This window comes from Calypte anna, chromosome 15, assembly GCF_003957555.1.
Source record: "Calypte anna isolate BGI_N300 chromosome 15, bCalAnn1_v1.p, whole genome shotgun sequence".
NCBI classification, from domain to species: domain Eukaryota; kingdom Metazoa; phylum Chordata; class Aves; order Apodiformes; family Trochilidae; genus Calypte; species Calypte anna.
This window is the reverse complement of record NC_044261.1, coordinates 9296980-9313787: the sequence shown is the minus strand read 5'-3', so window position 1 is coordinate 9313787 and position 16808 is coordinate 9296980. Positions and strand designations below refer to the sequence as shown.

Sequence of the window (16808 nt, the reverse complement as noted above, 5' to 3'; positions counted from 1 at the left end):
TGCTCTGCAATATGCTCCTCTGCTCAAATTGTAATATACATAGTTCAGGGAAATTGATTATGGCTGTGGATATGTACCCTGAAGAAACAGCTCAAATAACTTTGTTCTTAGTTTGTAACTCTAAGTTAGAAAGCATGGTTTCTATAGTTGGAGTTTTCTGGTGTTTGTGAGGTTTTTTAGCTGGGAAGCTTTGGGGAGAACACGGAAGAAAGAAAGTTGAATCTCTGGGTTATAATTATTAATATCTGTTTCTTGCTTTTTAAGAGAAGGTATTTTCACAGATTATGAAAGACCCTCAGTTTAGGATTATTGCAAAAAGCAATAGAAGACAAATCCAAAATCAGCACTACACTGATTAAAACCACTTGAAAACTGTGAAGTCTAGAAAAGTCACAAGTTGGGAGAAACCTGAGACTGATGTTATGCAGACTCCTGTTAACCAATGTAGAGTGCTTCTAGTGAGAGTTTACTCCTTTTCTAGGTAACCTATTCCAGTATTTCTTTCATAGTGAAGACCTCTTCTATCAGACAATTTCCCTGGGAAGGAATTGTGCCTGTTCCATGTTGTCCATGTGTGTCCTTCTGAAAAGAGTACCTCCATCTTCTCTGTAACTGCCTTTTAGGCATTGGAAGCCTCTGATTACATCTCTCCTGAATCTTCTTTAGGCTGAATAAGCTAAATTCCTTCAACCTTTCTTCATCTCTCAAGGGCTTCAACCATCTATCTAATCATCTTGGTAACTCTCTGCAGGACCCGTTTCTATTCTTCAGTGACTATTTTGATCTGGGGAGACCAAAGCTCTATGCAGAATGCCAGGTGTAGACTGACAAGGGCCCAGAAAAATATAAGAATCCCATCCCTCTGTCTGCTGGCCGTACTCGTAGTGCTCCAGCTCAGGGCACAGTTTGCCTTTACTGTGAGGCTGCACTTCTGGTCCACATTCAAATCCTGTTCACTTACTTTCAACCACTATTGTATTTCAGCCTAAACTGATGGGTTGTTTTGTTCCTATTGCATTTCAACATTGTTTCAGGGAGAATCTTCTTACTCTTTTTTTCTTATGTGAGTGCAAGGGTATACTCATTTTGTTGCAACTGCTCCTACTCTGCAGGAGCTTCAGTCATGCTTGAAATGTTTTTTTTGTTCTGGATCCAGTGGGTAGAAGGAACTATAGAATTTGGTCTATTAGATTATGTAAAATGTTATATTCCTATGCTCTGTCTCTAGAAAAACCATACAAACTTTTAACTGTTTTTTATTCCTGTCTGGAAAGTATTTTCCACCAATTATTTTATGTCAACATCCTGTTGCTTAACTACTTTTGTTAGAATTACCTTTAAAAAATTAATAATTAATGCTAAGAGACAAGGTCTGATAAATCTCCTTGTTCAACTATCTCTGGAAAGGTTTATTCCTAATTTGACAATTTATCTGAAAGTATGTCCTTCAGTTGCTTTCATGTTCTGTGGTCTGAAATGGCTTGAAGAGAAAGTCCAGATTAGATTCCAGCAGAATTGTCTTAATAGAGCCAATTACTTAATAGAAGCAGTAACAAAGAAGAAATTATGTCAGAGATTTTAGGGTGATGTTCTGTTTACCATCAATTCTTTGAGAAATAAGAGCTTAATGCAAGATTGATTTCATTATACTGACCAAGCTTTTTCAAAAAACCACAAGTAGTTAAAAGCATTTAGGAAATAAAATTGTGCTGTCTTTAAATGTGCCAGTTATGTGCTCCAAGCCCTACACAAAAAATTAAATTTTCCTTTTAAATGACAATCTGTCCAGTTTCTGGATTTGTTTTTTAGTGTCTGACCAATATCATACTTTTTTAGTCTGAGAGGTAATAATAATAATTCATAATGCTCAGGGCAATTGGAAACAGAGACCAGTTCCTTTTAATTGTTTCCTTCCGTTGTATTTAATTCAGCTTCTCTGGATACATTAAAATTCTTGGATGATGGGTTTGTTTTCTGCTTGTTGTCTTAAGAATAAAAGCTGGACCCTACAGGAAGATTTAGAAAAAAAGAGCGTCCCTTTTCAGGACCAACCAAACTTGAATGTTTTTAGGTGGCCATTTTTCCAGTGTTTATATTCAAAACTCAGCATTCTGCGGATGCTACTAATACTTTAAGTGAAATGTTTAGTTATACAACTAAAATAGTTAAGGAAGGATGACTTTCTCTTGATTTAATTTCATTAACTATTTTCAGCAAACCTTCCTGTTTTCTTTCCTCATATGTTGGGCTAAGGGAATAGACTTAGAAAACAGCAGAAAATGTCTTTAGATTTTGAAGGCGAATACTCCTGGTTTTAGATCATTTGGGGAGTTCTGTCTTCAGCCCTACTTGTTCTGGAGGTCTGTTTTCTAGTGCAGCCAGACTTCTGAAACCTTGCAACTTCTTTCTTCATATATTCTGAGCACACGTCTTCCTTCTTCATCCATGGAGTCAGACCTCATGGACAGGCTCAACTGATCTCATACACATCACTGCAGCGCCCTGTTTCCTAAGTTTGATGAATGCATTCTTGCCTGTTGGTGTCCATCCTGACTGTTGCAAAAATCACTATTGCAGCTCATTGCTTTAACAGGATTGCATTGTTTGCTTCTCATTTTTCTCTGCCCTATCATTTCCAGTAGAAGTTCCTGTTCTTGCTTTGAAGGCTGAATAGCTTTCCTATCCCTGTTTCAGTACTGAGATTTCATCTGTGCTTCAGTGATGCTGATGTTCAGGCTCAAATGCTTTAATTTTCAAATAGATATTGCTGTGCTTCCTCTGAAATGTGTGGAGCAACCTGGGAGAGAAAAAATATTGTAAGCACTGTGAGGCAAGGTAGTATTAAGCTTTATTTTATTTGCACTGTGACTGTCTGTGTTAAATAGAGTATATTCTGCAATTACATCCCTTCAACAGGTACTTGTTCAGACTCTGGCAACCATTAAGTCACTGGTTGGAAAGTGATGGGTTAGAAACTGTTAATCAGCTGCAGTGGTGCTTCCACAATCTTCCTTACTTTAACAGAGAATGTCATATCTATCCTTACAGTCCTGAGAGTTTAAAATTTGGTTGAGTTCTTCAGTAGTTTTACCTAGTATAATTTTTTTAATACTTTGGCTTCATGCATGGCTGAGGAGATCTGTGCTGATAAATGTGACAGTACATCTTCCTCCCCCTCCCAGATCACTTGGCCATCCTGGGGAAGAAGGGAAAGGGTGAAAACCAAGACTGTTTTTCTCCCTCAGCAGACTGTAACAAGGGGAACATGGTCATTCACATTTGATTTGTAGGACTGGCTTGCCACAGGTGACTGTGACAAGAAAAAGCCACATCTATGGATATAGATGTCATTTGATGCCCGACTGGCTACAGGGCAGGGGGAAGAAACTTAAAAAAGTAACTTTGCAAACAGACACAAGTAGGAATTTATTGTCTTCTCTGATTTTTTCCTTTTTTCCCTTAAACTCCTCTACTTTGTCTTTCCCTAATTTAATTAACATTGAAAAAGTTTTAACAGGCATTAATTTAAATGCAATTTCCTGTCTGTCTTGAGGAGAGAAAAAAAGGGAGAGCTGTGCTTTTTTTTTTTTTTTTTCCTTTGCTTTTCCCTTTTCCCACCCCCATGGCTGGAGGAAGCCGTGTGAGCAGCGTTCCCACAGCCTGGGGGTCTCCAACAATGCAGTTTCCTTCGGAGCAGCCCTGGGCCATTGTGAGCCCCAGCACGTACACTGACATCACCACAGCCTCAACCTGCCTTTAGGGGACCTGGTATGAAAAGTGCTAAAGCTGAGCAGGAAACGGAGATTTCCCTCACATTCTTCTAGAAATTGCCTTCGGTTTTGTGGGGGTTTTTTCCCTCTTTTTGCTGTTTGTTTGGGATTGCAGTTGTGTGATTCCTAATGCCATGTGTTGGTGTGGCTGCCGGGGTTCCCAGCCTGCCTGGCTCAGCAGCTCTCGCTCTGGGTGGGGTTTTCTGCATTTGGAAGGGCAAGTTTTAGCCTCTTGTGAGAGACAGGTGCAGATCATCACATTGCCAACAAGTGAAAATTTGACTTGTGTGTTTAGGTTTCAGCAGCTCAGTGACTGCAGGTTATAGTTCCTGCTACGTTTAAGTCTTTATGTGGGGGAGCTTGTTAGCTCCTGCTTAAGCCCAGTGAAGTGAATATTAAACCATATTTATTTCTCCATGAAGGTCTAAAAGATAAACAGTGAACTGATGTTGCTGGTTGTTTCTTAATCAAAGTTTATTGCTCTCCACTTATACCATTGTTTAACTGACAACAGTCAAGTGTACAGTAATTTAAAAAGTCACCAAAGCATCTTTGTCGTAGCTCTTTTGAACAGAGCTGACTCTTTTTATAACACTAGATTTCAGGAGATGCATTTACTAGTGCCACTGAGTTTGCTACTGGAACCAAAAGATCAAGAATACAAGATTCCCTTTTTCAAGTCCAGTTCCAATAAAAAAAAAAAAGAAAATTACTCTCTGCCACTGTCAATGTTAAATCTGTTGGAACATCTTTATTTCCAACCAAAACCTAATTTTTGTTTGTGGTCTTGTCCACATATGTTTCTATATAGAAATGTTTTATTTAGAGAAGAGAAAATACTTCTCATGAGTTAGAAATTTTGTCTGCATATTAATGCAGTAGAAGCAGAAAAGTAAAATCTTGCTTTAGGAGAGATATTACCACCTGGTCTGTTTCAGAGATTTTAGGCATACACCTCTTAACACATTTGCTTTTCTATCTTGGTGTGTACATTTGTACCAGAACTATTCTATTACCCTCTCTAGCACAGATTTTTGTACCTTTTAGCACATAGAGCTAGCACCTTTTTTTTTTTTTTTTTTAAATGTGGTGTGTGGGAGGGAAGCTTAATATTACCTGGAAATAAGGAACAAAATAACTGACTGACTTAATACTTGATTTTCTTTGTTCTCTGCACCAGTGGGTTTTTGATTTTTACCACAAAACTTTAGTAATAGGCTGTTTGTTTTCCCTGCTGATTTCTTTAAAGGTATTTTTTAAAAAACAACCACAAAAAACCCCTGCAAGTATTGGTGAATTTGTAGAACTAATACTTGTTTGATTATGATTTTAATATTAATTTATATTTTTTTTTCCTTTCAAGAATATCGACATAACAAACTTCAGCAGTAGCTGGAATGATGGCTTGGCTTTCTGTGCAGTCCTCCATACTTACCTCCCAGCCCATATTCCCTATCAGGAACTAAACAGCCAGGACAAGGTATGACACAAAAATTCCCATTCCTGGGACTGCGAGATGATATAATAAATGTGGCTTAATAAAGAAGCACAACTTTGAGTTCTAAAAACAAAATCACTTGGAATCATAATTGAAACACCTCATTTCAAGTACCTTGCTACTATTCTTATTATTTATAATGAGATTGTTGGGTTAAACAGAACTTTGGAAAAGATTTAAAAAAAAAAAAAATCATAAATTTAAGTCTGAGGCATTTGACTGAAACAGCTGGCAAATGTTTTCACTTCAGGTTTGGAAGCAAGGAGCAAAACATTTTAAATTCACCTAATTTGTATCTTGACATGTTTTGTTCATTCCTTGGAATATCACAAGGATGTTTCATCCTGCTTTCTTATGCTTATTAGTGACTATGCTCTCTTCTCAAGTGATTTATCAAATAAAGGTAAACCAGGAATTGTCAAGAGTGCAGAGCAGTCTGTATGTCTGTGCACTATACTTAGTGCCTACAGCTATCTTGTCTGGACATGTATTATTAATTATAATGCCTAAAAAAAAAAAGAATATTAGCACATGAATACTTTTTTATTTATGCTTTTTAAAGAATGAATTATTCTTTTAGCTTTTTATAACTTAATCATTCTTCACTGACAATGATTTTTCAGCATTATTTTCTGAATGAGGACTTAATCAAAATTTTCCATGAATTTCTGGGTTATGTTAGGATGTGTTCATTCCTGTGGCTGTTTTTAAATTACTTTGGTCAGGTTATAAATGAGCAAAAGTTGCAGCATTGCTATGAACATTCTTAACACTTATGTTTGAAGTTGTATGTCCTTGGATTCTAATGGGTTTTTTTTTAATCTCATACAGAGAAGAAATTTCACTTTGGCTTTTCAGGCAGCTGAAAGTGTTGGTATCAAATCTACTCTGGTAAGTTTTAGATGCATACTGAATGAGCCATGTGCCATTTATAAAAAATGAAATTATTCTATTTTGTACTTTGGAAAGATTTTGATGCTTTATGCTTAAAAATAGCAGTAGGTGAGCTCAGCTATATGTTATTGCCCATGTCATACTTGACTGGAGAAGAACTCATACTCCCTACCTCAGTGGCTTTAATAAACCCACAGTCATCAACATGCTTACATTAAATTATAATTACTGTTTGCATTAAATAGTGACTGAGGTAGACTTGTACAACTGCTGCAGCAAAGGCAACAGCATGATAACCTGTAGCAGGTAAACTCCCAGCCTGTAGAAGCATTACTATCTGTAATGCTCTCAGTATCATCAGAAATCATAATACAGGTTTTGGAATTGCTTCAGAATAATTGGGGAAATAGTTAAGTGATAAAATCTTGAAGTTATTTTATTGTTTTTTTTCTCTGACCTACTTTATAATTATTTGAGGTTTTTTGATTTTTAGGAGTACAAATCAAGCTATTTGATTTGTTCTTTTGCTTAGGGTAATGTGAATCAAGTTTTTAATTCTGAAGTTGAGACTTTTAATTGGCTATCATTAGAAATGGTTGAAAGGTTTTTCTCAATTATTGGTTATAATAAGCTTTCTTATGCAAAATTAGATTAAAAAATTTTCAGTTGCATAGTGTTTACTATACAATTACTAGAAAAAGATTATTGAAGGCATGGAACTGAAAGGATCACAGAATCACAGAAATTCAGCTAACATTGCCACTATCAGAAATTGTAACTTATCCTATACTTTTGTAACCTAAATTCTAACAGACATGCCACAGTTAGCAACTAATAATACAACAAAGACAATTTTAAAAATAACACTTTGCCTGATCCTTATCAGAGCCTTTGTCCCCTGCATTGTATTTGCTGACAATAGCACTGCAACTGTTGGGCTTTAGTACTTTGGCTGTGATTTGAAACATGGAAGTTTCTTCTGATATGAGAAGCAGATTGTGGAAAGTAACTGCAATAATTCTTAAATAATGCAGCTTTAGTCTTAATGGTTGCTGACTGGCTGTCGTCTTGTACTGAATTGCTGATACTCTAAGAAGGCAAATCAAACTGAATTAAATCTCAGTGCAAATTTTATCCCTCTAAGGATTTATTATCTACTAACATACTTACAGTGTGTGTAATGTGTATGTTTGTGAACATTTTGGGAAGTTGTTTATTCCCTGAATAACAACATGTTTGGCCACGTACATGTAGAAAAATTTTAAAAAAGGAAAATCATAGAATTGGCTGGGTTGGAAGGGACCTCAGAGATCATCGAGTCCAACCCTTGAACCACCGTTGCGGTTGCTAGACCATGGCACTGAGTGCCACATCCAGTCTCTTTTTAAATAACTCCAGGGACGGAGAATCCACTACTTCCCTGGGCAGCCCATTCCAGTGTCGGATCACTCTCTCTGTAAAGAAATTCTTTCTAATATCTAACCTAAATTTCCCCTGGCACAACTTAAGACCATGCCCTAATTCTCTTTTTTGAGTTCGGGAGGTTTCTGGACCCCAAAAGCTTACAAAAGACACCTCTACAGTAAGCAAAACCAAAAATTATTGGAAACTCCATCACTCTGTTTTCCTTTTTATGTGTGCTGAAAAGGGTAGATCAGGCTTTGTTTACCCTGCTTATCCACAGACAATCTGGTATACTGTTACCATGAAGTACATGTGAACTGGTCTGTAACTTAGACATAAACTGACTGCTTTGTCTCTTGGATGTATCCAAAGTGATAGTAAAGAAAACTTTCCTCTTCCTTGCCTCTTTGCTTAAAAGAAAAATATGTATAAAGTAATCTGAAGTTCAGATGTCTACTGTAAAATGAGATTCAATTATTTATTGATGCTGACTCTTACCCTGGAATGACTTCTTAACTTTAGCTTCATTTAATACCTAGGCCTTGATTCTGTGACTCACAGTACCTGGGTAGATTGCATTGACTTGTGAGGCTGTGGAGGGTATGTGAACACTAAAGTCTTGACTACTCTGCTAAGTGGAGTACAACTCTCATACCCACAGCACTGCAGGTTTCAGTCTTAAGTCAACAGAACAAGTGTCCACAGATACGGTGTTCGTAGCCATTTACATTTTGTAAGAATCACAAAGATGTGTGGAAGAAAACACAGCTTTCTTCATCTGTGCTTTAAGCTGGTGGAAACTTGACAGATTTGCCATTCCCAGGTATTTGTGAAAACACGACCACCTTACTCTCCAGGTGATTATTCCTGATTGTGATCCATGTTTTCTGTGACAGGACATCAATGAAATGGTGAGAACTGAGCGTCCAGACTGGCAAAATGTCATGCTGTATGTTACAGCAATTTACAAATACTTTGAAACCTGAGGCCCTAGTAACTCAGCAGATCCATGGGATAGAACCAACATGAGGAAACCAACAGATGGAAATCTTACAGAAATGCTGATCCCCATTTCACTGAAAACTGGCAACATTTTTGAGTCCTCTCAAACTTCAGTGTCACTACCCTGGATTGCCTCAGATTGCTTCAGCTACTAAGCCTGAAAATAACTGTTTCAAAGCAAGAACTTGTTGCCACAGTGCTTGGAATAACCCAAGTTATTAAGCTATTCTGATTAATTATGTAGCCTAAAGAGCCTGGACTATCTACATGCTGCCTTTCCAGCCAGACTTCCTGAAGCTTTCTTTCCTAGGAGAGCAAGATGAATGAATCCTGTAGCATATAGGAAACTGAATGTGCAGCTAAAGCTTTGAGAAGGAAAAGGATAACATGGCATCATATTACTGAACTTCCTGTAGCATCTCAACACCACAGTCTGAATATTCTACCCACAGCATTTGGTACCCCAATACAGAAGAGTTCTTAATGGTAATTTAGTTACTGCCTTTACAGGTATTTTCACTCCTTCAAAATATGCACAATATTCTAGGAAAACAAGCTTTTCTTCCATAATGGCAAATTGAGTGGGGAAGTGCTCTCAATACCTCAAACTTTGGCACAGAACTCTTCATTCTAAAGCTTCATTATAAGCCTACCTCTGTCACAGTGATGTGGCTTCCAACTTTAACTTACAGATTGTAAAGACTGACACACACAGCTCCTGGTTTTCAGGGTATGCTGTACTTCAAGGAATCTGTTCCAACTCCCTGTGCTTCCACTACAACAGAAATGAGTCAATAATCAACCCTTGCATGGTTTTTTTTTTTCCCCACCCCTCTTCCTTCCTTGCCTGTATAGCACACACAGCTACCCCAGGCTTTACTCTGCAGCAATACAGACATATGTCATGGATTCCTGTGGTAGAATTTTGGAACTGGGATAGCATTTCCTCTGCAGAGAAGATATTTTCAATAAGATGTAATAATGAAGTAGTTTGTCTCAAAATCCAGCTCTGCCATGTTTTCTGTGTGTTTTTCATTGATCTTGCACATCCTCATCTGACTGACGGGAGGTGAGAAGTTCTCTGACAAGAACTATGGAGGAACTGATGCAATGTGTGTACACCCAGTAGTCTTGAATATTGTGTGGAAATGACTCACTGTCACAAGGAAGTAACTGAGAAACTTTTAATCTACTCAACTTCTATTTTCCTAAACTTCGTGTACCTGAATTCATGTCTTGGGCAAATGAGTTCAAGTAAGTGCCTTAGTGATCATTGAATTGATACATCCTGGCACTTCAGGGCCTCCTGCAGAATGTTGATGGTTCAGAATGGTTTCATATATCCATTTGTCATAAACTGTTGTAATCTCATTTGTCAAATCAAGGGAAGAGTTCACCTTAGCAGTGCTTCTGCCTCTTGTTTCCCTGAATACTGATCAGCAGTTAAGCTGCAGTTGAGCATCTCTCATTAATGGTAAGCAGAAGCCTATTTTAAAGCAGAGTTCAGTAACAACTGCTATTTATAAGCACATGCTCTTTCAACACAGTAGCCCTGCTATAAAGAAAATGAATCTGCCATTCCTATGGTGCTCTTATGACTGTTAAGGACAGTTTGAATGTCATAGATGTTAACCCAGTGAATGCAACTGTGCTTGGCATCTGTGAAACTTCATCATGGTATAAAAGCACAGATTTAATGCAAAATTATTGCCAAATACAAAACCTGTCATCTGAAGAACATAGCTCACGTGAAGAGTAATATAATATAATCAGCATGTCTTTAGCAGCTACTATTATATAAAAATACAAGCTTTCACTAATATGTGCCTGTGAGGATTACAAAAATTTGGAAAACAACTACTTAATCCATGCTGAGAGCCTTCAGAGAAGTTTGTAGAGCAGCAGTGTCTCATACATCCTTACAGTTCTTTAGAACCCTAAAAGTAGCTAGGTACTCTCAGATTACTAATTGGTGCATTTGAAGAGCTATGTAATCTGAAGACAATTGTTGCAAGAGAAGCTTTGAGTGAAAAATCATTAACAGAGTTTAATAAAGTCTGAAGTACAATTTCCTCTTCTATAGATTTCTTTAAAAATTTTATTACTCATATCTTCAAGCAAGTTTTAATAAGAATAGTCTTACTGGGAATACACGTTATTGCTGTCTCATATTCATCTCTTGCTATTAAATTCCAAGTTTTGCCAATTTATGTTTTAAAAAAACACCTATTCATCCTCTGAACAGACATTGGTTTTATGATTGTCTTATTCAGTGCTTTAGATTTTAAGATAATATTTTTCTAGAGAAGTGGATAGTATTTCTTGGTCTAAATTCACTCATGACCTATTTTGTTAAGGTAATTTGAGCTTTAAGCTGTTTCTTTTTTTTTTCTGTCCAGTGGTCAACTTCATTTACAATGTTCTATTAGTCCTTAACTGAAACAACACCAATAGTATAATGTTTCCTAGAAGAGGAAATCATATTCTCTAGATATTTTCTGTTCAAAAGATCAGCTGCTACTCTTCAGAGAGAGAGAGGAAATTTATTAGTAACTATCAAAATGATCTTATTTTGAACTTCAGAGCTCTGTAAACTTCTTGGTGTGACCTGTCTGATAAACCTCTGCTGAATGCTTATCTGTAAAAGAATATTGGGCTCCATGAAGAGTTTTTTAATAATGCTGTGTCTGCGCTTTTACATATAAGATGCTGCTCAGGTGTCTGAGTGGAGGTAACGAAGCAATGGAAGCTCTAACCACACATCTAACCTCTCTACAAAATGTGTTTTCTGAAGGTTCAAACAGCATTACATTTTTCAAGAGTAAGTCTACCAGTAGCCCTCCAGGATGTGGATGTTACTGTTCTGTTTGGTTCCTGCTCACAGTTAATCTTGGAACAACCTTGGTTTTTGCACCTATGAAGTACAAGTTTATGCTGGTTTGCTTTCCTTTTTAATCCAGAAAATATTCTTGAATGTACTAAAAAAAATTATTAATATTTTATCATCAATTTATATTACTACATTTTAATATGTGCCTTGCAAATGCCTGTGCTGTAATATATCAGGGTTACTCATTGCCATCTGTAGGGGTGGGGCTGACAACAAAACGGAGCTGTTGAACACATTGATGCAGATGCACCTACATCAGCTGCTGGATCTTGTTTACCAAAACACTTCCATAGATGAGAGAGCACATTTTAGAGCCATATGTGTATTTGATTTGGCTGATGCTGTTGTCATCCTGATGCAAGATCATCTGCAATGAGCTGTATGAACAGTTGTGAGGTTTTATTTATCAAAAAAATAAGAGATGGAAGGAAAATTTAATTTTGGTTAACCAGGAAAATGCTGTCACAGAGTTTTGGTATGAAGTATCTAACAGTAACAGAACGAGGGTGACTTCAGTACACACTACTTGATTTGGCTTCCACTTGGTTTTGTTTGATACAGCTTGATCTGGTTGTCTTGTATATTGAAACAGAAACACTGGCTTAGGGGCACCTTAACTTGCCAGAACTGAGTGAATTCTGCTTTGATGCATTGTATAAATCCACCTGCAGCTGTTGTGCTCTGGTTTTACATGTATAATGAGAAGTAGCTTTGTCCCTTACTTTAATGATGCAGTGCAGTGGTTTAAACTGCTGAGGATCTGCCTTAAGAATTTTGTAGCTGTTACAAGATTTTCCCATTTGAATTTCATTTCTGTTAAGGATCTCTGTGTGAAGTTCTGATTTGTTTTTTTTTCAGTTTCCTGATTCAACACTTCAGCTGTTTGGATTCTGTTGCAATTTTACATCACAAAAAAATTACTTTTACTCAGTTATCTGTGTTTTTGTACAGTTTTTAACCATGGTGCAAATTTTATTATAGCCTGGTTTTAAACAAGACTATTTGGGAAGTCTGAGGTACAGAGAATTTTGGGGTGGTTTTCTTAGTTTCTGTTCTGCTTGTGACTGGTTTAGTTACACTGTCTGGTTTTCAGGTGCTTTCACAGAATGGCAGAATGTGACAGAATCTTCCAAAGCTGCCTCCTCTGGGTGGCTGGCATGAAACTATGCATAGGCTAAAGTTAAGCCTTTAAAACTGTGTTTGTGATGCATGTAGTGAGTTCACTTCTTATTTGGCTCTTGAAACTAATGCAGTCACAGCTTATCTACAGGTTACCCTGAGCAGGAGCCATTTAGAGGCAGAGTTCTCCTGGGAAGAAATCCATTTGTACACCTTTACACTATTTTTTCCTGTTGTAATACTCTTGCTGAGATGGCCTAAGAAAGGGATTTTTAAATAGTAGTATTCATGTACAGACTGATGTAACTATATAGTTTGTTTGTGGTCCTTCCCATGCCTTGGTAAATATTTATTTGTGTCATTTTTATGTTCTGCCAAGCTCTATTTCTGCAGTTTCTTTCTTCAAGCTAGCATTAGTGTCTGAAAACTCAGTAATATTAATCAGTTTGAGAGTTGGTGTGGTGAGAAGGGGCATTACAGTGTGGCTGCCATCCAGGAGTTCTGGACATGCCATGGTGCTTTCCCAAGTGGGTGAGTTTAACAAAATGTGTTAGAGCTGCTTAAGTCTCCCATGAATTCCTTATCTGCCATTTAGCCTGCATCGCCCCAGGGTGTCCATCAGGTGTTCTTGCCCCCAAATTATCAGCTTGATAAATGAGTTAAAGGTTCATAGACATCTCTTAATTACCTAATTATCCCTCTTTAGAAAGATATTGGTAATAGTGTTTCTGCTTTCAAAGGAGAGTGGCTGGATGAGTTTTAAATTACTGTCTGGCTTGCTGAGCATTCCCAGTCCTTCATTCATGGAAGTTTTTTCTGTTGTGTTCCCTGTGATTTCAGTATCAGTGTTAGAGTACACTTTGTAATTGTCAAAGCCAAGATGTTAAGCATCTGGAATATGTAGCAAGTATGCTTTGGTAATTAATGCTAAATAACTTTAAGGTTTGTGCAGTTCTGATTTCTCTTAGTGCTGAGATGAGTGTCTTTTTTTTTTTCCTGATGTGTATTTGTGCTTGTCACTTTCTGGCATACAACACTCTTGAACTCAGTTTGACAAGGCCACTATGATAACCTCCATAAATACATTCATTCTGTGAAAATAGGATTATTTCCTTGCAGGAAAACTTCAGTAAAATCTGTGAATACCAAATGTTGTCCTTCTAGCTGACATTTTTCTTTTACTGGGAATATTTCTTACCCTTAGACAACTGTGTCTGCCAGAGTTGCACATAAAGTTCCCATCAGTTGCTGCAGGACCTGTGGATGCAGAGCAATAGGGTAAACTTTTGGCAGAATATTATGGCAGCCTGATGTGATTAAGGTGGTTTCATTTTAATCCCCTATTTTCAGGGGGTTTCAGTTTAGCCAAAATCACTTAGTTAAAGCTGAAACGTGGCACACTTGGTCTCCACTGGGAAGTATGCTTCTGTTTTAATAATGTTTTTATGAGATTGTATTTATGGAAACTGAAAGAAAAATGTCATGAAGCTAGTTTTGTTGCACTTTTCTAAGGCTTTTGTATTTTGCATAGAGTTCTAGAATCTGAACAAGTTGTTTGGGGAAGTCAAAGCTTAAAAATTACCCTTACCCAGCATATCAATGTATTACATGTATTTTCATTCTAGTGCTATACCTATTATTTTAATGGCATGTAACTGGTGTATTTATAAGGTAGTTAGGAAGCCCACTGGACATTAAAGCTGCAGTCCTGGTTCCACAGTTCATCAGCTGACCTGTTTTGACAGTAATGGAATAGTCAATTTTTGTTTCTGAAGTCTACTTCAACAAATGGGGAGAAAGAGGCTCTTTTTTTGTTCCATTGTTGAAATTTCTCTGGGGGCTTTTACTGTTTCCCAGTTACTGAAAATGTTCCATTAGGATAATTGCTTGGGAATCAGCTCAGTAAAGAGAGCACAAGTACATGTAACATACTCAAGTAATTAATCCTTGTAACTTACAACATTTCAGTTTGTTAGAAACTTTTGGGCTTGCTTATTTTGTAACTTCAATTTTACTATTTTTAAGTAGCACTTTTACACATATCTGAAGGGGTGGTTTTTTGTTTTTGTTTGAGGTTTTTTTTTTGTTTTTTTTTTTTTTGTATGTTATTTAATGGAAAGAAGATATAACACTAGTAAGCAAAGCATAGACTAGTTAGCCTCCAGATTTTAAGTTCACTTAAGGTCAGTAATGATCAAGAGTTGTTCAATGTGTCCAAAATACATCAGTGATCCCATCTAATATTGTACAACTCTGCAGATCAAAGTCTGAAGGGCATTAACTGGTATCCTCCAACTCTTGTGGGGGTACTTTCACTTCAGGTGTGAGGCAGGATTGGCAACAGTGTGATGAATTTTGGACTTCATGAAAGAACAGAATTTTATTGCTGTGTCAGTCTGAGTTCACAGCACTGTATTGGGTAAGGACTAACCTTGTTTGAGATGACACTGCAGCCAGTACTAATATCTCCTCAATAGCTAATTTAAAGTTTATTTTCATAGCTTTTAAGGATGTTGTGAAAAACAGTGATTCTAAAAAGCTCTTCTCGTGCACCCATCTTTTTTCATTTGTGTTGGTTTTCTACTGCCTAGAAACACAAGTGTTAGACTGACCTAACAGTACATGTATGGGTTTAGTAATTCTTGCTCTAGACAACAAGCACTTTTCTCCTTTACAGAACACACCATTGATACATATAGACATTTTACATATAGAGAGAGGTTTTACATAAATACACACATATATACACACACACATATATATGTGCACACACATACATGAGCATGTGTGTAGATATATGCACATGTGCAGGTTCTTAATAATACTGAACATGTTTCAAGAAGTGCTTGCATCTTGAATACTGAGGGTGGTGAATTAGCAGATACATTTAAAATGTAAAGAGGAAGAAAACATTTTGTTTCCATCTGATTAAAGGTGAGAAATACAGGTTTGAGGAAATTTGGATGTATGTTCAAGTTGTATTCCCCCCTGTTTCTGGTTTGAAAGGCACAAGCTGTTAATTGGAACTTAAAAGGTGAGCAAGCATAATTTTAGCTAAACCTTTTAGAGGACCAATATGCTTCTAGTTTGCAAGGACCACTAAAGATCTGGGCATTTACTTTTTCCATAATGTATTCTGTATGAGTATTTAGTATGTATGCCTTCAATTTGCCAATGTTGCCATGTTTTCTTGTTAATTATTCATGAAATAAAAATTGCAATCAGCAAAACATGTGTTTGTTTTCTTGAGTGAAACCACTACAAAAGGGATTATTTTGATGGTATTTGTGGCATGGTGGTTTTTCAGGAGTAAATGTTACAGGAAGTAGTTTGTGGATGTTTGTATGCTATGGGTGAGAAGTGCATGCAAATCACAGAACCTCAGTTTTTGCAAGTTTTGTCTTTGGTATATCAGCATACTTTACTGAAAGGCTTTAAATATTAAGATGGTAAATAGCCTAGATAAGAGGTATGTATTTAGGGCATCTGCTTAGCCTGTATTGTCCTACTCTTGAATATGAGTAGCAGAAGGGAACTACAGAATATATATTTTTATATAGGAGACTAATGTAAATAATGTTACTTAATGCAAGTAAGGCAATGTGTGTGTGCTTGCTCACTCCCTCTCTAAAGAAATTAGGCTGAGGGAGGACTGAGGACTTAATCTTTATAACAGTTCAGAGTATTTATATGTGTATATACACAAAACAGATGCAAAAAAAATAATGTCCAGTGAAAATAAAGACTGGAACACTTTAAATATTATTTGGTCTCAATCATACTGGATGGTAACTGTTTTCAAGTGCTGTTTTAGAGCTTTAATTTCAAGTGCTCTGGAATAAATTGGATTCAGAGGTTTGGACTGAGCTCCTATTATGTTTCTCTTAAACACACTGACAGTGTGTAGGTATTCTAATTCTATCTATTTCTTACATAAAGTTTTTTTTGAGATTTTAGGTGGTGTTTTCTGACTGTTCAGCAGTCCAGAGAAGTCTTTGCCTCCGTCATGTTTTTCGGCAAGAAAATGCCTCACTTCTCCTTCCTTGAGGTGAAATATTCTCCCTGAGTATGAGTGGCTTAAGGAAACTAAGTTCTCAAAATTGATTTATATCCTATTTTTAAGCATAGAGCTTTAGTTTTCTTACTTCTTTTTAAAACAAAAAGTTTTAAAAGTACAGTGTAGTAAACTCATGTCAGAAAACAGATGTTTTTGTTTTCTATAGCAAGTGCA

The 16808-nt window shown here is 36.8% G+C and overlaps 1 protein-coding gene across 2 annotated transcripts in view; it reads left to right on the top strand.

Annotated features, from left to right (window-relative positions):
- Positions 1-15807, top strand: part of SPECC1L (sperm antigen with calponin homology and coiled-coil domains 1 like) — a 63347-nt gene extending 47540 nt beyond the window's left edge. For both annotated transcript variants that reach the window (XM_030460411.1, XM_030460412.1), the window contains exons 14-16: positions 5134-5250; positions 6100-6159; positions 8463-15807. In XM_030460411.1, the coding sequence (XP_030316271.1) occupies positions 5134-5250; positions 6100-6159; positions 8463-8552 (267 nt within the window). In that variant the 3' untranslated portion in view covers positions 8553-15807. The remainder of the gene's footprint in view (positions 1-5133; positions 5251-6099; positions 6160-8462) is intronic.
- Positions 15808-16808: the final 1001 nt, after the last annotated feature.